The sequence below is a fragment of the Dermacentor variabilis genome, chromosome 6, assembly GCF_050947875.1.
Source record: "Dermacentor variabilis isolate Ectoservices chromosome 6, ASM5094787v1, whole genome shotgun sequence".
NCBI classification, from domain to species: domain Eukaryota; kingdom Metazoa; phylum Arthropoda; class Arachnida; order Ixodida; family Ixodidae; genus Dermacentor; species Dermacentor variabilis.
The window spans coordinates 169932254-169960194 of record NC_134573.1 but is presented as its reverse complement, the minus strand read 5'-3'; the positions used below and the strand labels follow the sequence as shown (position 1 = coordinate 169960194).

At 47.2% G+C, this 27941-nt stretch overlaps 1 protein-coding gene across 1 annotated transcript in view; it reads right to left on the bottom strand.

Moving 5' to 3' along the window:
• Nucleotides 1-27941, bottom strand: part of LOC142585729 (uncharacterized) — a 160913-nt gene that overhangs the window by 36818 nt on the left and 96154 nt on the right. Inside the window, exon 2 of the mRNA XM_075696706.1 lies at nt 16669-16803. Within this exon, the coding sequence (XP_075552821.1) occupies nt 16669-16803 (135 nt within the window). The remainder of the gene's footprint in view (nt 1-16668; nt 16804-27941) is intronic.

Genomic DNA, 27941 nt, shown 5'->3' with positions numbered 1-27941 from the left:
AGGTGGCCCGACGACCCCAAGACTCATGCATTACATTGACGCTATACTGTGGGCCCGGCGGGGACTAGTCATCGCGGAACGTCTGGGGCGATGGCCGGGCTGACGTTGTGTCGCAATATACGCCACTGCCGGTACAGTGAGACGCGCAGTTCGACGTGCTCGCCGTCGGTGCGGATGTGCGGCACGAACTGCGCGCGCCTCCAGTACCGGGGCATTCGGCTGCCGGATCTACGTTCTCCACGCGGTCACGGCTGTCGAAGCGTAAGTGGCAGGTGCCAGCAGTGACCCCCCTAGGCCGGTAATTGCAACCAGGGATCGCAGGGTTGGCTTGTTTTACGAAGAAGGTTCAGCAGCGTCGATCGACAGCTCCTACATGTAGGACAACACTCGGATCTGTTGACTTCCGGCTCTCTCGTCTCCTGCGCTGGCAGTTTGTTTACTTATGTTTTAATTCGTTGGGATCAGGAGTGTCAAATTGGGGAGAAAAGTTAATGTGGGTGAAGTGTGGAAAGCAGGCCACATGGTATATATATATATATATATATATATATATATATATTGCAATTGACGGTGGTCTCCTCCGGACCACTGTCAGTTGCAGCTCGCTCGTCAAAGAGCTGCGACGTAACGCTAACGCATTTCTCTCGCATTTACCGCTAAATCTCCGCTGTATCTCTTTTTTCTTGATGGCGCCCACGCATTGGCAAAAACTGTCTGGTCCTCCGACAACTTCCTCGCATTCCCCAACGTGTGCTTCAGCTATCTGGCTGACCACGTTTTCTGCAGTGACTGCTTCCAAATTATTGCTCATGATGAAGCGACTGCTGCTAAGAGCAGGCTCTGCACGCCCGTGAAAAGCTTTTCTTCTAGTTGCTGCTGTTTACGGTCGTGACTTGCAAAAGTATCCCTAAATGTGCTCACCAGGAAACCGCGTTCGCTGCCCACGTCGAACGACATTTCGCCGCTCCCCCCCCCCCCTCATAAAAAAAAAAAAACGAAAAGTTACGGGTCGCATCGCCAAAAGACAGCGCGGTGTGACCACAGCGCATGCACGGGAAAAGAGAGAATACGCGATTAGCTTTGGAAAGCAAAGGTGGGAAAAGTTGCATTAAACCCGTGTGATAGTTAAGGTTGTCCCACATCATTACATTATGCAGAAAGAAAAAGAGATAGTTATTGATAGCCCGCATAATATACAACCCCACCTCGCCCCCAACGAAAAAGAAATCTAAAAAGAAAAGTAAGAACTAGCGGATACATGATGCCCCGTACTAGGTCGCCGAACTCCTCCATCCCAAAGCCAAGAAGTTGACCTCCTTCTTAGATAGCTTAACAGATTGTACGTTTTCAGACTTAGGGTCATGCCCCATATCATTTCAGCTGTTTAGATAATTTCGATAGTGGTTGTACTTCCCGTCCTACCTTTACGCTGCCTTTTGTTCTTAAAAGAATTAATTGACCCAGTTGGAAGTCAGCGCTTTCTCTCGTGTTTCTTTTTTTTTCGTCGCCCAGTGTCTAGTCTGCGCATTGTTAAGTGCAATCACTTCCGGCTAACTAGCCCAAACCTTAACGCTGGTTCGTAGCACCGCCTTCTTGCCAACACCGCTGTCGCCCTTTGCGTTTTCATATTAACGAAACTGCCGTTGCGCCAATAGGCGTAGCCAGGTCATCAAGTGCGCCGGCAGAGCGTGTCGTCGATGTTCGAGCTTGCCCGCTGTAAAGGACAGGCTTCAATGCGACATGGCTATACGCGGAAATTTGACTGCCGCAGCTACACAGCTTCGTTACCATTTGCACACGTTGCTGCTCTTTCCTCTAGGAGAAGTTATCACGGAAGGTGTCTGTTGCGGGCACGAGTCCCTCTCGCACTGCAGCCACATAATCCAATGGACCTCGTAGACGTGTCATGCTGCGCGCCCACACAAAGGCAGCCTTTCTTTCTTTGGTAATTTTTCCGCGCGATGCAAGCAAAGAAGCGCTGAGAGACCCTGACGTGCTTATGGTTCAGTTGACCGCATCCGTGTTGGTACGCCTGGCTAAGGTCACCCGCGTCTCTTTTGACTGCGGCATACGGAAACGACATTGAACAGAAGCGGAATCCATCTCAGACTGGCTAATCGCGCGGGCTAAGATGATTCTTCGCCTTGAATCTATGTGGACAAACTTCCGTGTTCTCTCAATCATGCATTAGCTGAACTACGACACTGCGCCTAGCTTTTTTCTTTTTTGCTTATGTTTACTCGTCATCGAAGCCAGCTCTCCTTCGCGTCTTTCCCTGTAAGATCCTTGTCTGCAGGTACGCCCTCGAACGCAAGCTCGAGTAATTGATCGTGTACTAAAGGCCAGGGTCGTTATGGGTAACGTCATCGCATTGATAACAATGTAATAATTATATCATTAATAATGAAGTCTCATGAGAGAGAGAGAGAGAGAGAGAGAGAGAGAGAGCGAGAGAGAGAGAGAGAGAGAGAGAGAGGAAAAAGAAACAACTGACGTGACGTACAACTACTACGATATGTTTATTACCTCTGAAGATCATTAGGAAGTCGTCAGGACACCTTCAGGAAGTGACCGTGAGCTTTGCTGCGTTGCTATTTTTTTCCCCTTATTCATTTGGGGAAGCATCGCCAGCTGATGTTGAAGGAACAAACTAATTCTTACAGTGCGCACTACAGCGCTTGTTCTGTAATCGTGTTTACTAGGCAAAAATGCGGTGCATAGTCGATAACAACGCAAGAAGATGACTGCTCCGGCCCCTTGACGCGCGCAATAGGGCGTGTTAGGTGCGCAAAGCCTAATCGTGCCAGGACTGCCAGTTTGTCTCGAAGCATATGTTACCGAGGTTAGGATTAAGCATCGACGTATGTAATATGTAGTTGGTGATAGTTCTAAGACAACCGAGAACGACTCTCGACAAGCGGCAGTGAAAGTATCAGACGTAATGAGATCGACTATAACACGCCCAGATACGAAGGCCGTGCCCACAGCTGCGGAGGCGGTCGTTCGGCCAATGTCTAGGAGGCGGGCAAGTGGCACCGGTCTGTGGCGTGGCCTCAGATTTCTCGCAAGAGTTCCTACACTATGTGCGCAAAGAGTGTCGTGAGGATTTGTGGTTAATCTTGAGGCGTACTGCCGCGTTGACGTTGCTCCTACTTAGACAACAATGGATACTTTAAAAATGTAGATGTTTAACCAGCCCTACGGCTTTGCCACGGGCGGTATCAGCTGAAACACTGGCGGACTATAACCCTGAAAGGAGCGTTATATATATATATATATATATATATATATATATATATATTGAAATACCACGGTTGAAACGACGCTTTATTCCAAGAAGGAAAAATGGCGCCGACGCAAAAGCGAACACGAGCCGATGATTGATGATGACTTTGTACAGATGAAGATGAAGTCCGCATAAATGCTTACACTAATTTCCCCCGTGGACGGAAGCGGCCAGCCTGGCCGCACATTAGACAGTGGAACGGAGATGAAAGGGTTTCAGGCGAGAAACGTGCACGATCTCTGTTCCGCGGCAGCGTCGGTCGGTTGGGGTCTCAACAGGTGTAACTCGATAGTTCACCGGCGAGGTCTGCTCGATGACTTTGTAGGGGCCAAGATATCGAGGCTCAAGCTTCTCACATAAACCGGGTGTTCGCGCAGGGGTCCATAGGAGCACATCGTCACCAGGGCGGTAGGAAACGACGCGATGAGAGGCATCGTACCGATGTTTGCGATCGTCTTGGCTGGCTTCAGTGTTCATACGGGCGCGACGACGACATTGGGCAAGACGAGACACAAACTGGTCGCAAATGAATGGTGAAGCGTTGACAGGGCCAGAGAAGAAAGAAACGTCGAGTGATGAGGTTGGGTGGCGGCCGTATACTAAGAAAAACGGAGAGTATCCGGTGGTCCGTTGAACAGACGTGTTATACGCAAATGTTACAAATGGGAGAATCGCATCCCAGTTACGATGATCAGGTTGAATATACATGGATAGCATGTCACACAGCGTGCGATGAAATCGCTCTGTTAGGCCGTTGGTTTGAGGGTGGTAGCTAGACGTTGTCTTGTGCACGGTGTTGGAAGCTTGCAGAACTTGATTAAGAGTGCTTGAAAGAAATGTCTTGCCTCGGTCGCTCAAAAGAACGTGAGGCGCCCCATGACGTAAGTAGACAGCCTGCAAGAAGAAGGCCGCTACTTCTGCGGCAGCTCCTGAGCGTATTGAGGCTGTTTCAGCGTACCGGGTCAAATGGTCAACAGCAGTGACGATCCATCGGTTGCCGTCTGGAGTAGGTGGGAGTGGCCCGAAAAGGTCAATGCCGACGACAGAGAAGGGTTGTGCTGGACAGGGAAGTGGTTGTAGGGTCCCGACCGGAGCAGTAGTAGGTCGCTTACGGTGTTGGCAAAGCGTGCACGAGGCAACATATCTAGCTATGCTCGTGGAAAGGCCTGGCCAATAGAATCGGCTGCGTATGCGCTCGTGTGTTTTGTTGTAACCCAAGTGGCCTGACGTAGGGTCATCGTGTGAGGCCTGCAGAACTGCAGTTCGAAGAGAGCGCGGTAGAACGGGAACCCATCGATGGCCTTCCGGGTGAAAAATGTACCGGTAGAGCAGGTCGTCTTCAAACTTGAACAGTTTGAGTTGCTTCCGTAGCCTGGCATTGGGTGGAGATGAAACACCGCTAAGGCGATTGCTGATACTATGGCAATAGGGATCGGCGCGCTGGTTAGTGGAAAGCACTGAAAGGCGGTTTGATGAAGTCAAGGAAGAAATCGGTGTAATAGACGAAGCGTCCTCCGTGCGGCCAATTTGACAAGGTGATGTGATGTGCTCCGATGATGGTGGTAATGGGCATCGTGAAAGAGCATCGGCATCTTGGTGCTTCCGTCCGGACTTATATATGACATTGAAATCATATGCTTGTAATCGGAGTATCCAGCGGCCAAGGCGCCCGGACAAGTTTTTGATCGTCGACAACCAACATAGGGCATGGTGGTTGGTCACAACCGTGAAATGTCGACCGTGGAGGTATGGACGAAATTTCTGAATGGACCAGACAACAGCCAAACACTCTTGTTCGGTTATCGAGTACTTCTCTTCCGCGGAAGTGAGAGTGCGGCTTGCATATGCAACAACCTTTTCGCAAAATTCGTGGTCGCGCTGCAGCAGTACGGCACCAATTCCGTGACCGCTGGCATCAGTATGCACTAATGTGGGCGCCTTGTCATCAAAATGACAAAGAACAGGTGGGGATGTTAGTGCGCGCTTGAGTTCTTGGAACGCGGCTTCACACTGATCGTTCCAATCGAAGGAACTGGAACTAACAAGGAGCTTGTGGAGGGGCGAGGCAATGCTGGCAAAGTTCCGGATAAAACGTCGAAAGTATGAGGCGAGCCCAATGAAGCTGCGCAGTTCTTTTGCACGAAGTGGACGTGGAAAGTTGAGCACCGCGGAAATTTTATCCGGATCGGGCTGGATGCCGTCTTTGCTAACGAGATGACCCAGGACTTTAATCGTTGTGCTAGCGAAACGGCACTTCCTCGTGTTTAGTTGAAGTCCGGCATTAGAAAGGCATGTGAGCACTTCATCTAAGCGTTGGAGATGGTCCGTGAAAGTCGAGGAAAACACGACGATGTCGTCGAGGTAACATAGACAAGTTTTCCACTTGAGGCCGCGAAGAACCGTGTCGATCATTCTTTCAAATGTGGCGGGAGCATTGCATAGACCGAAAGGCATTACATTAAATTCATAAAGACCATCCGGAGTAGAAAAGGCGGTCTTTTCTTTGTCCGCTTCGTGCATTGGGATTTGCCAATATCCGGAGCGAAGATCAAGGCTGGAGAAATATTGCGCGCCTTGCAACGAATCAAGGGCGTCATCGATACGGGGCATCGGATATACATCCTTACGGGTGATCTTGTTTAGCGCACGGTAGTCAACACAAAATCGTACCGATCCATCCTTCTTCTGCACCAAAACGACGGGTGATGACCAAGCACTGGCGGAGGGACGTATGACGTTTCTTTTCAGCATATCGGCGACGTTCTCCTCGATGATTATGCGTTCGGCCAAAGAGACTCGGTAGGGACGACGGCGTACAATAGTCTGGCCATAGGTGTCGATACGATGGAAGGCAACGGAAGTCTGTCCGAGTGACGAAGTATCCATATCGAAGGAGGCCTGGTGCTTCGTGAGCAATTTTAGCAACGCTTCATGTTGAGCAGCAGTAAGGTCAGGGCTTATCACGGAAGTAAGGGCAGATGAAGCAGATTTGTCTTGTTGAGGAAGAGCTTGCGAGGCGGCAAGAGGAAGCAGGGAGACTGGTTGGGTATCCACATAACAGGTCACTGCGGAGCCTTGAGGTAGGAGGATTGTCTCAGTGGTCGCATTTAAAGCGATGATTAACGCAGAGCTTTCTTTGAACCGCACCAGGCAGGAAGCGAAGACAATCCCACGGGCAAGACAGCGACCGTAAGGAGTGATGAACACGTCGCCATTGGTGATGTCCGTAGAAGAGAGACTTATGACTTGCTCGTGGCCGGGAGGCAGTACAGAATCGGCAGCAGTGAGAAAACGCAGTCGTGGCTCATCGGTACGCCCGCTGCAATGAACTGTCTCGCTCATATGGACTACACGTTGACGGCAAGAGATTAAAGCGGACGCTGACGAGAGAAAGTCCCAAACCTAAAATTAGTTCATGAGCGCACGGGAATAAAATCGCGAACTTAATGTGATGACAGATACCATCAATGAAGACGCGTGCTGTACATTGGGCTGATGGTCGAATGATTGCTCCATTAGCCCCAATCAAGGATGATCCAATATAAGGCGTCTTCACTTTCCGCAGACGAGAGCACAGGTCCGCGCGCATAACAGATATAGTAGCTCCCGTGTCAATCAGAGCTAACAAAGGCACACCCTCCACAGACACCAATAACATGTTCGAAGGACGTTCAGGAGGACTTGGAGCACTTCGCGGCGATGCAGTTTTCCCTCCAAAAACTGCACTGGTTAGTTTTCCGGTCGCTGGACATGAAGTTGGGAGACAGGTCGAAGTGGCGAAACAGAACGTCGGAGCGGCGATGGGGAGCGGCGTCTCGAGGCACGTGTGTTGAGTGCGGTGTTGGAGAAGTCGGCCGGAGATGGAGATCGGCGAACGGGAGGGTTATCGTCATAAGTGCGGTAAACGCGAGGATGTGACTCATCGCGTTCAAAGGCCGCGTAACCCCGACGTTCGTCTTGCTGGCGGCGTCGGCAAAACCGGGAGATATGTCCTCGAAAGCCGCAGTAGTAGCAGATAGGTCTCGACGAACGCCAGGCAGAGTAGTAAGGTGGGTTCGGAGCTCGAGTGACTAAAGGTGCCAGGTGATCGTGAACAGGCGCAGGTGGTGTTATTGGAGACGGCGCGGCTGGCATTGCAGCAATCTGGGCGTAAGAAGCCGGTTGTGGGCAAGGAGAAGCGTTGGTATGCTGGGCGTTCTGCAGGGACGCCAATTCCTCCTTAATAATACCGCGCAGGTCAGTAGAAGCAGGTTGGACGTGAGCGCTGCTGCAAGGGGGTGAGCCATGCGCTTGCAATTCCTCACGAATTATGGCTCGAATGATAGACCGGAGCTCAATACTGTTTGCCAGGGGGTTGTCGGAAAAGTCCGGTTGCAAGCGGATTGACTGCAGGGCGTCGAGGCGCTGACAGACGGAGACGACGTCCGACACCGTCGAAGGGTTTTGAGCGGCGAGTGCGTTGAAGGCAGTAGATCCGATACCCTTAAGAAGGTGTCGCACGCGATCAGGTTCTGGCATGGCACTGTCGACACGGCGGCAAAGCGCGAGGATGTCCTCAATGTACGAGGTATACGATTCGCCATGATGCTGGACGCGCTCAGACAGCCTCTTTTTCGCAACTTCCGAACGAACCGTGGGTGTGCCGAAAATCCGCCGTAGCTGCTCCCTGAAAGATGACCAATCACGGAAGTCTCTCTCATGATTCAGGAACCATGTCTTGGCTACTTGAGAGACGTAAAATGGCACGTTGTTTAACCTCGACGTCTCGTTCCAGTTGTTGTATTCACTGACACGATCGTAGTTGTCGAGCCAGTCTTCAACGTCCTCACCAGGCAAGCCAGAGAAGATTTCAGGGTCGCGATACCGGTTGTTGGCAGGGCTGGGATTGGGGGTGACTGGCACTTGAACCGAGATGGTGGATGCTGCGGTCTGGTCTTGCGACATGGCGGCCTCTTGGCGTAAGCGGCGTCCCGAACGTAGCTCCAGGAGAGATCTTGAAGTGGATTGAGGTCGAAGGGATCTTAAAGCGCCTCCACCACTTGAAATACCGCGGTTGAGACGACGCTTTATTCCAAGAAGGAAAAATGGCGCCGACGCAAAAGCGAACACGAGCCGATGATTGATGATGACTTTGTACAGATGAAGATGAAGTCCGCATAAATGCTTACAATATATATATATATATATAAACGTCAATTACTCTTGGCAAATTTCACCTAAGCTGAGAATTTTTCTTCTAGCAAATAAAGAATTTCTTTATTGGCACCTATGACGAAACTGTTAGCTACTGCTGTTCAATGACAACACCTCGTCGCCCAGGCAGGCGACGGATGGTAAGTGCCCGAAGATGGTGAAAATACAGCTAAACGACTTGTCACATCACACTCCCCTTTCTCACAATCAAAAGGATAGTTTGAGAGCCCTGCGGTGAGGCATTCAGTAGTTTGTTATATTTATCTTACACCCCTCAACGGACTCCTGGTCATCCTCTTCACTTAATCTATTTGTTCGTCAATGTAGAAGAAATAAATTGAATTGAATTCTGTGGTTTTACGCGCCAAAGTCACGATTTAATAATGAGGCACGCCGTAGTGGGGGACTCCGGAATAATTTTGACTACATGGGGTTCTTTAACGTGCTCCCGATGAACGGAACACGGGGACTTTTGTACTTCGCTCCTATCAAAAATTGGAGGACGCTAAAGCTTCGCCTTCAAGAGTGGAACGCAATATCGTTATCGCACCCCGTTCGCACCGCCTACTCAAACGATCTACGCGAGCCAAACGTCGCGATCTACGCGAGCCAAACATCCGGGCCGCGACGCGCCATGAAGGCGGACGCGATGATGGGGCGAGTGGCGCGCCACGCGTCGGGGCAGCGCCGTACATCGAGGAGGGGGTCTTCTGTGCTTGCCGCAAGATGGTTCTGCGTGTGCGCATAGCGCAGAAGAAATGCAGGGGGAACGTACTTCGCTACTCGTGAAACTGCTACTTCTGTAATTTACATGGTCATAGTTGCCGATATACACCGCAGTATAACTTTCTACGGCACGTTTCTAAGGCAACACCGCATTCACTAGAGGCGATTTTGTCCCGCTTTGAACGATCGAACTCGTGGTTGAGTGGTAGTAAAAGTGGTAGCGTCTCCGTCTCACACTCCGGAGACCCTGGTTCGACTCCCACCAGCCCATCTTGCGAGATGTTTTTTTATTTATGAAGCGCCTTCTGGGATTTGTCGGTCACGGCCAACGCCGCTGACGCCGACGACACCGGCTTTTCTGTGACGCGAGCTCCTTAACGCTGTCGCGTTAAAATACGACCACCGTGGCCGGGATTCAATCACGCGAGTTAGTATACATGCCTCCAGGAAGCCACTGATGGTATTTGATTCGCTAGGTCTAAGTACTTCGACAAGTTTCCGATTCCCATACGCTCTGATGGTACACAGGGTGTTCTTTTAGGTGCACAGTATATTTATATATTTCCGGAGGCACAGAGCTCATTTGTAATCCTTGATCCTGAGGACTCGATGAGACGGCCGTTACTCCTACAAGAAATCAAAATGCTTAATTCATTAATTAACACAGTTACGCTAGTTCATCTTTAAATTATTACTTTACGGCACTATTTGAATATACGAATTGTAGCTTGTGAGTACGCAAGGCATATCTACTTCGAACGAATTCTGAGGATGACAGCTGTTTCGAAATGTGCACTGCTGTTCCGCTTACTTGTTTAAGAAAGCACTGCTTTATGCACTGAAGCACGAAAGTGACTGGAACGCCAAGGCATTTTGTCAGACACTTTGAAAACAATACCTCGAAACTGGCGCAGCCCTGAGAATTCGTTCCAAGTGGATACACAATGCGAACTCACCAGCTACAATTCGTAAATTGAAATGTGTAAAGTACCCCCCCCCTCATTTGCATAGAAGTTACCTTGGATTGGACACCCCCCCGAGAAAAATCCTGGGTAGGTGCCTGATTAGCACATGTATTAGTAACGTGATGGGTCCAGGAAAAGCTTGATGCGAGATTAATGCCTAAGTGTTTGTGTGAAGTAGCCGAGGAAATTGGCTTATTATTTACATGATATTGGAAATTAGAGATTGAGTGTTTACGAATGAAGGGGGAAAGGGTGTGTGTAAAGTAATTAAAAAACTAATTCACGTATTTAGAGATTGAGTGTTTACGAGTGAAGGGGGAAATTAGTGAAGGGGGAAGGGTGTGTGTAAAGTAATTAAAAAACTAATTCACGTATTTAGATATGGAGTGTTTACGAGTGAAGGGGGAAAGGGTGAGTGTAAAGTAATTAAAAACTAATTCACGTATTTATGCTGATTACTCAATTAATTCAGCATTTTGATTTCTCGAAGAAGTAGAGGCCCCCTCATCGAGCAATTTAGATCAAGGGTTAGAACAATGCTGTCTTCCACAGGCAATTTTTAAAATTTTGGTGTAGCTAAAGAAGAAAAGAAAGAACACCTTGTATTGATGTGGTTGCGTGCGCTGTTCACTTCCATTGGTGTATAGACTTTCGTGTTTATGCATCGTGCTACGTATTAAATTTCTATTCCGAACGCATGTATATTCCACGTAAAAAACAAACAGAAAGTCACTACTGTGGGTGATTAACATCATTATTCTGTTGCTACTCTTGTTTCTTCTCGTTTTTTGAAATAAAGTTTCTTGTCTAATTAAAGTTTCTTGTCTGTCTCGTTCCTTAGACCTCTTATTCAATGGCAGCCTTAGGGCGAGCCCTCGCTCAGGTCCAATTTGCGAGCCTCGTACGACGCCGCGCTTCCTGCTCCAACGCGCGGAATACACCAGCTGGAAGCTCGAACCTCGCCACAGCGAACGAAATTTTCAAGCAAACTTGACTACCCCTTCCGACAGCAGCGCCCCTACTCCCGCCCGCGCGTCCCCTTTCATTTTTACCCACGAGAATCTCGTGCTGAGCGAGCACCGCACGCAGCAGCCGCATTCCCGCACGAGCGCGCGCGCACACACACACGCAGACCCGATTGGGGTGCGTGAGCGTGAATTCCGCCGCCGCCGCCGCTGAGCACGGGTGCCGCATGGCTAATGAGCCCTTCTGGGGGAGACGCCACCCGCAAAGTCTTAACCGCGCCGCGCGCGAAGTAGCGTTGCCGGAAGTGACTTCCGCTTCCGTAAGGCCATGCGCGGTCCCCCCTGTCGCACAAGAAAGGCCGTCGAGGCCGGCAATACTCTCGCGGACCGGCCGCGTCGGCCGCTGCTGTTGTTGCTGCTGCTGCTTGCCCGCAATGTTGCGTAACTGGAATCGATCGGCAAAGGAGAACGCCTTTGAAACAGATCGCTGCCCTCTCCCCTCGCACACGCCTCGCGGACAAAGAAGAAAGCAATGACTGCGCTTGGTTTAAACATTCTGGAAATCGATTTTACCCACGCAATTACGAACGGACATCGACTCGAAGTTGTTCCTCGACGTTATAGATGGATGGGTTACGGATTCCGGTTGTCCCCTTTGAAACGAGGATATGACTCCGAGCATGTCGCTCTTTACATTTCTGCTGTGCCAGTCATCGGCCTTTGACACCCACGGTTCCTGTTAAAGAAGCCTCGATGTTTAAATTTATTGCCCTAAAATCCATTTTTGTGTTCTTTGATTTCAATACTCTTTTCTTAGCTGTTCTTAAATTACTTTTTAAATATGCGCCGTCATATTAACGTACCGCTTTAATTATGTGCCATTAATTATGCGCCATTATTAACGACTGTAATTCTGACATTATCATACTAACAGAAACATGTCTAAATAGCAAAAGAACAAACCCTGAAGTGTTTGAGTGTGAGAAGGATTATGCTGTTTACCGATGTCACTGAACAGGTAGAATTTTCTTCCTAATCGCCTACAATTTACAATCGTTAACAATCTTTCTTTGCCCCTTTCCTATGTCCCTTCCGGCGCGCCACAATGTAGCGTTCTTGGGCCGCTACTATTTTGAATATACATTAATGATCTTCCAAATGACTTGGCATCCCAAGTACGAATATTCGCAGAAGACTGCATTATTAACCGCCCTATAGGCTATTTTACAGAAGCGTTTAGGTACCACCATCTTGGGCTGTTAACGCTGCTGTTTTCTGTCTTTAACGACGAAATGTGCGTTACTACAGTCAATTCACAAGCATAGAAATAGTTGTATAAATGCGTTCAGCGTTTTATGACCGTGTTACGTCACTTTACTTCTAATATGACACAGAATTTGTTTGTGTAACAGCTCAAGATGGCGGCGCCCATGAAACGAATATAATATCATCTATAACCAGCCCCGATGACCACCTCATTCTTCAAAACGACCTTCAGCTTATTTTGGATTGGTGTAACACTTGGCTAATGAGTCTTAACCCATCTAAATGCAAAGTAATTTCCCCCTTCACTCGTAAACACTCAATCTGTAATTTCCAATATCGTGTAAATAATAAGCCAATTTCCTCAGCTACTTCACACAAATACTTAGGCATTAATCTCGCACCAAGCCTTTCCTGGACCCATCACGTTACTACTACATGTGCTAATCAGGCACCTACCCAGGATTTTTTTTTCGGGGGAGAGAGGGTCCAATCCAAGGTAACTTCTATGCAAATGAGGGGGGAAGGTACTTTACTAGTACAAATGGGAATAACGTCCACCATTCACCATAAACACGCGTAAACCCACAAAAGAGAAATTAAATAAGGTGTATTTTACAGGTACGCCCATGCGATACACCTTTCTTTTACTTGGCCAACAAGGAACTACGTCAAATGGACTTGCGCAGGAAAGAAGCGTATGAGCACTGCCAAGAAGTAAAGAAGCCAAAGTGTAAAATAAAGATTACTTTAGTAGAATACAACATAAAAAAACAGCAGTTGGCAACCAAGGCACAAAAACTGCGCGAGGTTGTGTTACTTCGCCAGCCAATCACAGCAGCAAACAAAATCGTCGTCATGCGGCCTTTTCAAAATGGCGTCGTACTTGATACCTCCAGAGCGTCTGCTATTCTTAAAGAGTCTTTTCATCGGTGGAAGCAATGAGGTATGCAACAGACATGAACAAAGTGTATGGAGTCTGAGCATTTCACTGTTCAAAAGTCTGCGGTGCCGTTCATTTCACTACCGAACCCGTTTTACTCATGAAACTTCACTGCCAACTGAAGTGAAACTTGACAATAAATAGCTGCAGCAAAGCAAGCGTGTTATTTTAGTTCAACAAAAAATTGGGCTTTGGTCATTCCACTATAATAGGCGAGGCAAAAGGTATAAAATTATGCGCTAATAATTTTATTTTTGTGGTGACCGCTTTACCTTTGTAACAGGAAAAGTTTTAAGTACGAATTATTTGCAGCCTCGCGGAGGAACAGTGGCTGGCGGTTATGAGGGCTTGGGCGGGGCTTCACTGCAGACTTACGTTGTAATGCGACTATAGTAGCGTTTCTTGAATTAGCTGTGGAAGAATTATAGAGAAATATATATTTGCGGAACAATCACAATTATTTTGGATCCCTCGTTTATGCTCTACCAAGTACCACAGCCGACTCGTATTGTTATTTGGGAAGTTACGTAACGATGCGTGGCTGCCAGTCCCGTACAACCGCGTAGGGCGCAGAACGCTGCGATTGTAGACGTACTACGCCCACCACGGAAGGTTAGAAAAAACACCTACATAAGCACAGCAGAGAAGCGGCTACATTAGGCGGCTCGAGTGATAACTGTAGAAGCGTCATTCAGAATGCACGAGACTGTTCTACACTTCCTTTTTCCGTTCTACTTCCATTTTGAATAAGAATATGTTGATCCATAAATATTTTCATAAACAACCGTTTAATTTGTTAATTTTCGCTTTTCCTCCCTGTTTGGCTGTTGCCTTGGCTCTCTCCCTTAGTAAATCCCCTCATTTCTCAACTCCTTGCGGCTCTTGTTTCCACTTGGCAATTTTGCACGAAAAGAACTCTACAATTAGGGAAAAACAAGACGAGTTAACGGGTGACAGTCATATTGATTATGAGATTAAGGGTTATTGCAGGGCCTGATGATGGACGCTGTCTTGTATTATTTACTTTTCTACCTTATGTAACGCATATCGCCGGTATATGGTTCCGAGAATCTGTCAGCGTCGCGGTGAGCCGTTACTCGAGGAAATAATGAAGCAAAAGGAAAAGTTGGTGCTTTCTCTGGCCGACACTCGTTCCACATGCATACAGACCAGCCGACCACGAACCGAATCCCTTTCCTGGTCCCTAGATCAGTCTAAACAAAGAAGGTTGAACTAACGAAGCAACAGCGATGCGCGTGACCGTCGAAAAGACGGTGACAACTGAATGCATCTCGAGTTAATCGTGTGGGCACCGAATCGATGAGGAAACTGGCCTTCACACACGAGGAAATGCCGATAACTACCACCATACAAAAGACGTGAAAAAGGCAGCACAATGTTGACCGACGAATAGCTGTCAAGCTTCAACATTGATTTGGCGGCGCTTTAGGAATGTGTGTGAGAAGTGGTGGCGTGGGCAGGAAGGGGGGGGGGCGGCATATGCGTCTTAATTTCGGGGGGGGGGGGGAGGCGGTACCCCCCGGGCCCCTTCTTGGGTCCGTGCCTAGTGCTAATGCTTCAAGATCACTGGATGCCGAAACCCTATGTAATTCGTCCTCCGACATTCGCTAGCTGGCTTATCAGACTATTGTTCGCCCCAGCTCGAATTTGCCTCTCCAATCTGGTCACCCCATCATAACAACCTAATAAGCTTGTTACAATCAGTTAAAAATAGGGCCGCTAGGTTCATTTTACGTAACTACACCTACAATTCAAGCATCTCACAAATAAAACACGATATTTCACTTCAGCCCTTAAGTATTCGGCGTGATTTTGCCCTCATATCATTATTTCACAAGTACGTTCATGCGGCTAGGAAATCTGTACGGCTTCAAGTCGCACCTTGCATATGTCGCAGATTATATAATCACCTCAGCTTCACGCGCATCTACGCTCATGCATTCAGTTGGACGGCACTTCCTCCTGCCATCCGGTTGTGGAACGCTCTTCCCGATTTCATTGTCTCCGAAACAAATCCTGATAAATTCCGCCAGCTCATAAGTTCATATTTCACTGTCTAAATTCAATAAAATGCATGATGCTTATTCTTTTGTTTTCCAGTTATATGCTCTCTTGTTTATGAGCTCATTATTTCGCTCATTATTCTCGTACTTTTTGTCCTATGGCGTTAGAGTGGCTATATTTTTTTGCATTGTTTATCGAAAGAACCGTATCTTTTTGTATTTTATCTAATATGTACACTACCATGCAGTCCTGTTATTTTTGTGCAATGTTCTAATGTTTCTATAAGGTGTAGTGCACACATTTGTAGACTGTCTATTAATAATGTAGGTATATCATGTTTTCTTATATGCCAACTATATATACTCTTTTAGTTTTCCTGTGACACCCCCTTTACCCAGTGCCTCATACGAGGTCTGTAAGGACATTTTAAACAAATAAATAAATAAATAAATAAATAAATAAATAAATAAATAAATAAATAAATTGGTGGTGATGTTCTGCTCACTATTAAGAACCTATTAATTATTTTTATGTGCGCATTAATACTAATTTAGAGCTAACTTGGTGTTGCCTAACTTTAAGTAAAAAAAAATAATAATGTGCTACCGATCCCCATCAAGCAATTCATCCTCTTGCGATGACTTATATGATTGTTCAAATCAGATTACCATGCGTTTCTCTGGAGCTGAAATTATACTCTTAGGCGATTTTAATTTCCCCGTCATTGTCTGGTCACATGCCAATCCCTTTTCTAATCCTTCGTCGGTCAAGGCCAGTCGGGTTGATTTCCATTTGCTCTGACTTCGGCTTATCGTAGATCGCAAGACTTCCAACACATGTAACACAAAACACATCATCACTCCTGGACCTCATTCTAACATCATCGCTCGATAACTTTTTTTTGCGGGGAGGCGCATGCCCGGAGTGAGCGATCATGATATAATGCATTTTACACTTACACTTACTCTCCGCTCTGCAATTTACAACTGTATCTTGAGGTTATAATGAATGAAGGAATGAATGAATCCCACTGCTCATGGCAAAGTTACTATGTCTACAGTGACTTCTGGACGGATGCTGCAACAGGCTAACAAAATATGCGTCACGGTTTCCGCGCTACTTGATAATGATGATTTATTGGCATCACCTATGAAACGAGGCGGAGAGGTCACCTATGGCCTGCTTGATTTAAACATGTAATGCACACACATGCTTTTCGTTCCAGCATTTTTGTGCGCATCTCGCCGTGGAGCACAGCGCCACCGCTCGACTTAAGGAGCAGCGAATTCAGAAAACGCTTACCGCTGATTCCCGTGAAGAGGATCTGGCTTCGAGAAACGCATCTTCACTCAAGCGCACTCTAGTGTGCTCGGCGCCGCGACCCAGGCGGTTGCCAAATTCTCGCCCAGGAAGCGCTCTGAAAGTGTCGCTGGAGACCTGCAAGTGCGGTGCACTTCGGTCGAGCAGCGGCGTTGCCACAGTCGAACATAAATACCTGCAGTGTACGCATAAACGAAAGAAGGACGCACTCGCGAACGCAACCGCAAACAAAAGCTGAGGACGAAGCCAGATGCGGCTACGCTAAAGTCAGATCATACGGGACGCGTTTTTATTTTATCATCCGGGAGAATCGAAAACTCACCCGTGACACGAAGCATAATTCTACGTATTGAGCTAGATTACTCTCAGCGACAGGCATCACTTGTGCAAAAAGTAAAATTCAGGATCTGAGTAATTAGCAAACTCTCGCTAATTAACATTTAGACCAGTCACTATACTCCGCATATTGCAATTACGAATTGTAGTTACCTGTAAAGTCACATCCGCTTCGAAAAAGAACTGTGAGGGTGACACCAGTTTCGAGACATGCTTTCCAGAAGTGTGCGACAAAATGCATCGGTGTCCCTGTAACTTACAAGCTTCAATGCATAAAAGGGCCCTTTGCTAAGAAAGTAAGCGTAACAGCGGTGCATTCTTTACGGCAAGTCTGACTGCACTTATGTAAAAATTTGAGCTAGTTTCAAAATTCTGTTCGAGTGCCTTGTGAAATCACTGGCTTTAATTCGTGTGTTGCGAGGCGTGCGCTGATGTAGCTAGTTAAAAAGTTATTAGCGAAATTTTGTTCATTAGTCAGTTTTGCGCAATTGTTCGAGTATTCCAGCCCAGTAAGTATGTTTGTGCTAAATGCCATAGCCAATTTTCAAAATTCTGTTAACACTAAAATGAAACACCCGGTATATTAGGAGGCGGAGAATTTAGAGAGAGAGATAAAAGGGAAGGAAAGACAGGGAGGTTAGCCAGTGTAAATACCGGCTAAGTACCCTGTGCTGGGGAAAGGGGTAAAGGGAATAAAAGGAGAAGGAAGAGAGAAAAAAAAACAAGAGAAATGCACACAGTAACGCGACGTTACGCGCAACAATAGTCAAAGGCGGTCGCACAATTCACATGTCCTTAAGAACTCGAGCAAAGCCCTTAAGCCCTTGAGTGCTGAAACCCGTCTGGACCAGTGTCCCAGAACCTTCTCTTCTGTGAAAGGGCGATTGTCCAGTTTTTCGAGCGCGGTCACGAGCACTTTTCTTTGCACATTGTAACGCGGACAGTCACAGAGGAGGTGCGCGATCGTCTCTTCGCAGCCGCAGGTGTCGCAAGCAGGGCTGTCGGCCATTCCAATGCGGAAGGAATAGGAGTTCGTGAATGCCACGCCGAGCCATAGGCGGCACAGAAGTGTTGCTTCCGCTCGTGGCAACCCGGGTGGAAGACGGAGTTGCAAGCTTGGATCCAATCTGTGAAGACGTGCGTTCGTGAATTCACTGGTGTTCCACAGAGTTAGCGTAAGCTTGCGTGCAAGGGAGCGAAGACTTGTGGCTGCTTCTGTTCTTGACAGCGGTATGGGTATAATCTGGGCACCATCATGGGCCGACCGGGCAGCATCATCCGCACTGTCATTTCCCGAAATTCCGCAGTGACCCGGTATCCACTGGTAGATGATGTTGTGTCCCTTGTCGATTGCATAATGGTGGAGTAGTCGGTTGTCTGCGACTAATTGCACATTTGGTCCGTGGTTGAAAAGGGACAGCAGACATTGGAGAGCTGCCTTTGAATCACAAAAGATGAACCACGAATGTGGTGATTTTGGACCAATAGACTCCAGAGCAGCACAGATAGCTGCGAGTTCAGCAGCTGCCGATGATGTAACGTGAGACGTCTTGAATTTAGAGATGAGTAATGGTGCCAGCGCTAACCTTTGCAAACACCGTTCTGTGCTTATAATGAGATATCTTGTCCGGGTAAGAAGATAACCAAAAGGCAGTTAGCCGATTGACAATGCGTGTCCATGGTAAAACCACAAATGGAGCAGTGCAGAGTGACGACATAGGTTTGCCTTATTTTAAAGCCATGAAAGCGCAGAGCAACGTTAGTTTTGAGGAAACACTCGGGAACATGGACGACAATAAATGGCCAGCCAGAATGCAAAAACATCTGTGCCTCAAAAGCGCGGATAAGAAGTGAAGGGGAAGGTGAGGAAAACTTGCAACCGAAGAGGGTAAATTGAAGTACAAGTACGCAACTCGAAATCGCCAAAATGAAACCGAGAGAAACAGAGCCGGTGTAAATTAGATTCAAAGGATGGAAACAGAAATTTAGTTGAAGACACATAAGACGGCGAACAAAGAAATCTGCAAAGAAAAACTCTAAAGCAACACAAAAGGTAGTGCCTTGCTTTTGGAGGTCTGAGCTAGTTGCCTGAAGGAGAGGACACAGGAGAAAGTGTTGGCGACAGGACTCAGCACATTGTTGCCGAACACGAAGATTTTCACCCAGTCAGAATGTCCACTTTACAGAAGCGCTAGGACTTGAAGGTGATGGTAGTGTGTTAACTAGTCCGCAGTAGCGATAAGCAAGAGACGTTAGAGTATTTGTGCAAAAAAGAAAAACTTCCCAGCAGTAAAGAGGTGGGGCAGGGATCGTTACAGACACACTTAAAGGCCAACTACAACGAAATTTCACTTTGGGGCTAAATTGATTATGAATCAATTATGATTATGAATTATGAATTATGCCCCCACCGTTGAAGCAATCTTGGCAAAGCTGTAAGGCTGTTAACGACGCAATTTTCTTATTAGCAGCCTGGAAACAGCCCTTAAGAGGAAGCTTTAGCTCGGGCCCAACTCCGACGCGGCCTATTCAAATACATGTAAAAATGCAAAAACGTTTTTCTGAGATAACCCCTGGACCGATTTTAATGAAATTTATTGCATTTGAGAGGGCAAGTGAAATTCTAGTGACTGTTGGTCACGGAATTTCTATTTAGGTCTTGAATTTTGTTTAAAAGATATTCAAATATTTGACCATTTGAAAGAAATAGAACCACGAAGTTTACAAATTCATAGCTCTGCATCAAGAACTGATATCGCGGTTCTGTAAACGGCATTCATTAGATCATTCAAAGCGGACAAATTCAATATGTCATTTTGCATCTTACGTGAATTTGTTACGTTGGTTACAACGGTTTTGCAAAAGTTGTATTTCCCTATGATTAAATTTTTTTATATTCATGCGTAACATATCAATTTTGTCCGCTTTAGATGTACTATTAGGTGCAATTCACAGAATTGTATTATCATATTTAGTGGTTAAGTTACAGAGTTGTAAACTTGATAGTTCCGTTTCTTGAAAATTTTCGATTTTTGCCAATTTTTAATAAAAAAATGACAATCTAACTCAAAAATTCGAAACCAACAGTCACTAGATATTGAGTTTTTCTTGTAAATGCAACAAACCTCGTCAAATTCGGTGTGGTGGTTGCCGAGAAAAACGAATTCTCCTTTTACATGTATTTAGATAGGAGCACTCGAGCTAAAGCTTCCTCTTAAGCGGACGGCACGTGCGGCCGGTGATTAGCGGATATGACGTAAATCTCAGCACGTTGCCTCCGAGATCTTTAGAGCCAGCCGCGGGCGACCGTGGGCTCCGCCTTATCTCGGAGGCCACGCCGGTAGCCACACGGGTTCTCAACGTTCTGAGTAATGTGTCACGTCCGGAGAGTGGTAATAGCGGCGTGTACCTATATATTGAAACGGGCAGAGATATAAGGTTAAATGGGACCGTGTTCATTCTGCAGAGGATATGGCCGGTACAACCAGCATGGCCGAACGTATGGTTAGCCCCACTACATCGTCTCTTTCGTCTTGTTGGTGACCATCGTCTTTGTCCCTCTCATGGCACCGCGAAAAAAAAAATATTTTTTTTTCACTGTCGGCATCATCGAGGCCGTGTATTTTTGCTAACTTTTTGTGACGCATTCACTCGCACTTTAATAGAAAAATTTTGCGCGACGGTTGCTCAATGTCTACAAAGTTTTAAATTATAGGCTTTTGTGCGGCACAAAGTGTGGTCGCAGTTGGTCTTTAACTTTACGAGATAAAACAGATAGACAGGGTGCTAGCCTTCGATAGACAGGGTGAAAGCTCTTTACCTCACGCACACCGGGTGAAAATTTGTCGCCATGGACCCCGTTTAAGAAGGTACGCCATCAACGATAATCCTTGAGCGTCGAGTAGAGGAATGTTGAATAATACGGCGAATACAATATAGACTCCTATTGCAGAACACGGAATGAGCGTAATATATAAGAAAAAAAAAAAGCGACGAACTGTTAATTTTGTTAGTGGTCCGAAGATTCGCGAGCGTTTCGAGAATCTCGCCAGAATTAATTTGGCTTCTGCCCTTCCTCGGGCTACTTCCTCGTGGTTCGCGCACCACTCTGCAAGGCACGAAGCATGAATGCAGTGCACACGCTCTTTCACGGATGTGCTCGGATGACCGGAGAGGCCGCCATGAAACTTCCATGACAGGTCCACTTCAGTAGCGAATGTCCAACCGTTGTCTCAACGGAAGCCAGCGCCAAGGAACAGACCCAGCTTGCATTCTGTGAGTGCGTGATGGATATTGTACGATAGAAAAAAGCGAAACGAGTAAAAAAGAATTGGTCGCGTCCGTCTTTGTTCCTCTCTAGCCAAGCAAAGCGCCCTGCGTGTATAGGAAAAAACGGGCCACCTGCGATGATAGCACGCATCTTCAGGCACGGCAAAGGCGGGTCGAAATAAAACAAACACCGAATAAGGAACACGCCGTGCACACCGGCGAAGGAAACTTTAGGGCCGCGGTTCGTATGCGGCACAGTCCTGCAAGACAAAGCGGCCGTGTTGTTTATTTCACGCAGCAATGCGCCACCGCGAACGACGCTGGTCAAGCGGACACAGTGGTTGAGTGTGCCATAACCCGCTTCCGGTGACTCTTCCTCCAAGGAACTCCCGTCTTGGAGACGGCGGTTTCGCTCGACGGGCCGCCGCGGTACATGTCCCGGAACAATCGTGCTCTCCGTAGTTACTTATGCGCGGGCGGTCACCGCACAGCGGAACCACTGATACGAACGCGTCGTTCCCATCGGCTGCGAAGCGCTGTTCTCGGACCGCCCCTCTTTTCTATTACACGGATCAGATCTTCCGGATGTTGTCATGTTTTTACGCTGCCTTAATCATAGCTACATGTGATATATTGGCGGAAAGTCTACAGAGATAAGGTAATTAGTGGCTTTCCTGCGCACCCTCTATTACGCAAAATCAACGAGCAACATATCTATGAGGCTGCTACTAAACAAACAAACAAACAAACAAACAAACAAACAAACAAACAAACAAACGAACAAACAAGCAAGCAAGCAAGCAAGCAAACAGGAATAAGCAGACTTCACCGACTCCTGCAGGCGTCCATCACGCACGCTGCGACAGCAAACGGGCTCCCACTGCGGACATCGCCCTTTTACTCAACAACAGCGACTTCGCGATGCATACGACGTCGTCTGCGCCCGGTGCGTTATTGCTTGTTGTGGCCTAAGAAATCCGTGCACAGACGCCGCCACTCTCAGAGTCTGCGTGGCAAACAAAACACCGCACAGCTATCTAGAGGTTCGGGATAGCGCAGTGGCTAAGGCTTCCGGCTCCCAAATGGATATTGCTGCATGGGCGTGATTTAGATCCACAGTAGTGGATGTGGGCAAACCAGTTTTTCGTCGCCACATGGCGATGACGAAGCTGACGATGATAAATGACCTCATGAACACGACACGAGGAAATCGGTATCACCAGCATGCGTGTTCCCTCAATGCTTATGTGTTTTGCTTTCTTCGTATGCACCGATACCACGTTTACACTTCATTTTTTAATGTAAAACTCATTTTCTATTCCACTGACATCGTACTCATTCACTCTCTTTGCTTCCCCTTTCTTTCCCGTCCTGTCGTGTAGCACGCGCCTGACGTATCCGGACGAGCCTCTCTCGGCTTCTTTACGAATTAACTACCTTTGCTTTTACTCGTATAGGTATTTAACTGCAATGACGCACGAGTGGTACTGATCGAACTGCGACAGTCCTGAAAGTTGTCAACGAATGACGCGCATGAAATCGAATGGAAGTAAGAACAGGCCATTTAAAACAAATTGGGCGAGCTCGCTGAAACGTGCTCGACGAATAGGACAAACTCTCAAACACAGAAAAATCACATCAGTTCCAGCACACTGGAGGAGCTGCTACGAAGAAGCGCGCTCACTCCTCACGCACGCAGATCGCATGCAAATTTCACGCAACGGTACCATCCTCCTGGCACTCGTCAAGACACCACCGATAAATAAAGGCCTGCTTAACATTGCGCGCTCCGCATCTTGATCACTGTCAGGTATCTACAGCGCTGTGAGCTATTTCAAGTAAGCCATTTCAAACAAGTGCGTAGTGACCGTTACTTCAAGAACGATCACGCTGTCAAATTTAAAGGTAACAATAAAAATAGCTATGCAGCCAAAAGGTGCTCGCTGTGCCAAGACGAAATGGCCGATCACGTTTTGTGGACGTTTTTGTTGTGTTGAAATGCTTTCCTCATTGACTGCCAAGGACAACGGGACCGATTTTACGTATTATTGCGAAATACAATTTCAGAACATATTTCTTTACAAATTCGAAATATCTGCAAATGAAAAAACAAAAAAACGAAGAGTGTCCTCTTCGCCAGGAGGGCATTCTGCGGATTGTACTAAACTGCAGTGATTACATAGATTACACGGATTGCATATAGAGGGATCGCTCCATGCCTGCCCTCTCTTATTCGAACACGTTGGTGGAGCATTGGGTGGTTGTGATCTTTAGCGCACAGTGCCAATGCTGAATCGAAGGTGGTTGCTTATACAAGGAAGCTCGTAACGAACGACATTATACATGCTTTGCTTTGATAAGTAACCCTGGCGTGTGCGTGGATGGCGACGCACTTGAGACTGCAAATGCCGTCTAAATAAAAACTCGCTCAAGGGCGCAGTGTACGTGAATGCAATCCTTCGCACACGACAATAACAAAAGCAATAACAATAACAAAAGCTCCAGGATCCGTTTGCAAACATCCTTCCTTCTCCCCTTCGTTCACCACGAAGCTCTGTTACAGGAAAGCATGCGCTTCGGTAATCATAAGGACATCATTTGGCACATCAATATGAGTGCGGGGAAAGGAACAGTGCATACGTCTTGATTCCTGGAAAGCCCCCGGCAAATGCTGGGCAAACGATGGCGCTTCGCTAGTTTCCACGATTTCATTGTTCGTTAGTTGCGGAGAAAACAGCCGACAAAACAACACGCACGCCATTTCCTGCCGTCTATCAGGGGAACGTCTCGTGAGGAAATGTCGCGTTTCGCTTCAGGTAACATGTCGATGCCTGGGGCACACACTCTTGAACTACATGTAGGGACTGACAACGACAGGAATAAAGGCTGGCAAAAATAATAACAGAAAGCGGAGCGAATGATTGAACCCCCCCCCCCCAAACCACTGATACAGTACGTTAATCTTCAAGAAAAATAAAAAAAGTGTTTTATTCATGAAATGCGGTTGCAGGCCGTGGTGTATATATACACCAAAAGTCGAAGAATATTTAGTGGATCCAATACTCAGTGACAGGCAGGTGAATTTCAGGACGACGTTATGTTTGACTGATGTGTTTTATGAACAGTTTGCTTAAGTGTGGCGGGCTAAGGCTGACTTATAATGTTGGTCCTCAATTTTGCAAAAGTCTACTCATTTGTTCAAATACATTTGAGACAGGGGCAGAATCGAACGAAAGTTGTTGCAGTTACGAGATGCCGAATAAATTTAAGGACCTCAAACTGTTTCGAAATATTATTTGAGATCAATTATTTTTAGTAAAATTCAAGCGCCGATGTTTGCAACTACAGAACTCCGCTCTTTCGTGTGATTTCTTCCTGCGTCATCCTTGTGTATGTTCCGCACGGAAATGACAGGTATATGTGATCCAACTCATCCAAGAGAGAGAGAGAGAGAGAGAGAGAGAGAGAGAGAGAAAGAAACGAAAAAGTAAAGGTAGGGGGGTTAGCCAAGGACGTGCCCGATTGGGTGCCCTACGCTTGGGGAAGGGAAAAGGGGAAGAATATATAAGAAGGAGAGATAATAAAAATAAAAATTTGGAGGACGCTTAAGAGAAAGCTTTAGCTCGGACCCAACTCCGACTCGGCCTATTCTAATACATGTAAAATGCAAAAGCGTTTTTCTGAGATAACCCCCGGGCCGATTTTAAATGAAATGTGTTGCATTTGAGAGAGAAAGTCAAACTCTAGTGACTGTTGCAAGCGGAATTTCGATTTAGAGCCTGAATTTTGTTAAAAATATTTTCGAAAATTCGAAAGTCCGAAAAATATAGAAGCAGAAAATTTACAAATTAGTAGCTCTTTATTAAGAACCGATATCGCGCTTCTGTAAACGGCAATCATTAGATGATTAAAAACGGACAAATTGGATATGTAATTTTATATCTTACGTGAATTCGTTTCGTTGTGTACAAGGGTTCTGCAAAAGCTGTATTTCCTTATTACTCAATTTTTTAGATTCATGTGTAACATATCAATTTTGTCCTCTTTAGATGTACTATTAGATGCAATTCACAGAATTGTGATATCATTTTACTTTGCTGAGTTACATAGTTGTACACTTGATAGTTTCGCTTTCTTAAAATTTTCAATTTTTGCCGATTTTTAATAACAATTGACAGCGTAAATCAAAAATTCATAACCAGCAGACACTAGATTTTAAGTTTGTCTTTTAAATGCAACAAACCTCGTCAAATTTGGTGGGCTGGTTACCGAGAAAAAACGAGTTCTCCTTTTACATCTTTTTAGACAGGTGCACCCGAGCTTCCTCTTAAGCATCGCCTTTAAGAGAGGAACGCGATAGCTGTCAAAGATCCCCGAATGCTTCTCACGCTTCCCGGCAGCTGCAGCGTATGTAACCGTAATGCTTTCCGGGAAACGCTGGCCGCGAACGCTATGCACGAAGGCGAGCTTCGTGGTAGAAGCGCGGCCACCTGCGTGGGCCGCGATGCGGCGGAGGCGAGAGCCAGCGGGAGGTACTGCAAGGAACCGGGCGAGCCACTCCGTGGCCCCCAAGACACACACGGCGCCGGCGCGCACATGGCGGACACCGCGGCTGGTCTGTGTGTGCGAAGGGGTTTCTTGAGTTTTCGCGTTAGAAACTTATGTTTTCTCGTATAGTCACATTACAATCCGAGAGCTATCATGTCTGTAGGTTGTGTGTGAGTCGTAGTTTACGACTTTTTCACGTAGTGTAGCTTGAGAAATTCAATTAGTTCAGTCAATTTCTTGCGTGACATGGAGGGCTCGGGTATGAGTGGTCCGAAAATTATTTGGCCGAAACGCCGTCCGACGCCGGACTCCTTAACGCTAATGGTGTTTGTAATTTGCAGAGTCAGTCGCAGACGAATGTCCGCTGTCACACGCGCTCGTATAGTCCAGTAGCCTTCAAGAAGTGCAGAAGGGCTTGTGTGGCCTTTCGCATACAAGAATGCATGCGTAGGTCATGGTCGCAGGATATCTTCCTACTCTATTATCTACCAGGCTGAGTTTAACTTGTAGAGTACGTCGTTGCGCGTCAAAGGATGGACAATGCCACAGAAGGTGCCACAGAGTCTCACCGCGTCCGCACAAATAACACGCCTCACTGTTGGTCACTCCTATTAGGAACGAACAGGTGACGTCCGACTACATGCGACACAGTAAAATTGTGTCGCGACGGGAGAGTCCAGCTAGCAGGCGAAGTCGCAAGTCAGGGTCGAGAGTCTGCAAGCGTGAGTTGGTGAAACCCGGCGAATTCCATCGTAGAAGTGTGATGCGACAAGCAAATGACTGAAGTTGCTGCGCAGCATCCGTTCTTGAGAGGGGTATATATAGGCACAGCCTGATGTTTTTGATGATCTGCGCTGTCGTTGCCGACTGTCCCGCAACGGCTCGGCAAACAGTGAAAAAAAAATTGCTGGCTTTCCCGTAATCGAGAGTAGATGTAAGCATGAAATGGCAACCGGCAAAGCAGATTGGATGGAGATTATACTAGCCACAATCTTAAAACTGGTGTAGTTCACGTTCGCAACGGCACATCCCAGCACACCACACCGCACAACGCCATACTACGCACTGGTTCGTATGGACGCTGTGCAGCTAGAAGAAGAAAACCGGCTGAAGGCCGCACGACAGGCAGCGAAAGACGCCACGGAGCCAGAGCTCACTGACCCGCAAGAGGAAGAATGAATTGAATTCTGGGGGTTTTACGTGCCAAACCACGATTTGATTATGAGTCACGTCATAATGGGGAACTCCGGATTAATTTTGGCCACCAGGGGATCTCTAATGTGCCCCCAATGCACGGGACACGGGCGTTTTTGTACTTCTCCTACATTGAAATGCGGCCGCAGCGGCCGGGATTTGATTCCGCAACCTCGAGCTGATCAGCGCGACACCATAACCACGAAGCCACCGCAACGGGTAGAAGTGCCTGGAGGAGGCGGCGCAACCCGCGCCGCGGAACTCACGGACCGCTGGCGTTTGGCGCTCAGCGCCAGAAGATGACAAGGAAGTGTATAATGTCCAGTATCTGCCTTTTGAACGTCGCTATTGGGAATGCCAAATAAAGCTTTAGCGTACTAGAAATTGCAGCTTGAGTGACATTGTTAATAAACATTAGGAAAAACTCGGAAGCAATAGTTTTTGTAACTAGTTTGGGCAGTAACTAGCGTATGTAATGCGGTGCTGTACAAAGGGTTGGTGGCCTTGGGCTTGTACGTTCTGTAGTGCGAGCAGATTAGTCGCATGTGCGGGACAAGACTGGAAGACTATCGAATAAATCCGAGAAAAAGTACCGTATATAGCTGTAACATGGAGCGCACGGATGGTGCCCACGATTTTACAGCTACGAATTTAACTATATTCTAAATATAGATGAGTTTTTAGAGCGCAGCTGTTTGGCGCCCATTCCCGCGTTTCGCGTCGCCGTCGGCCTCGCCGAAACCAAGATCATCATCCGCGCTCCTGCTGCCATCTCTCGCGCGGCGCGAGTCTTGCTCTACCCTTGTCCTCCAAAGCCGGATCACGTGTTCTTGCCCCCTTCCTCCGCACAGCACCGTTGTGGTGACTCTCGCCTCTACCGTCCACTCCGCCCTGGCCACCCTTCTCCC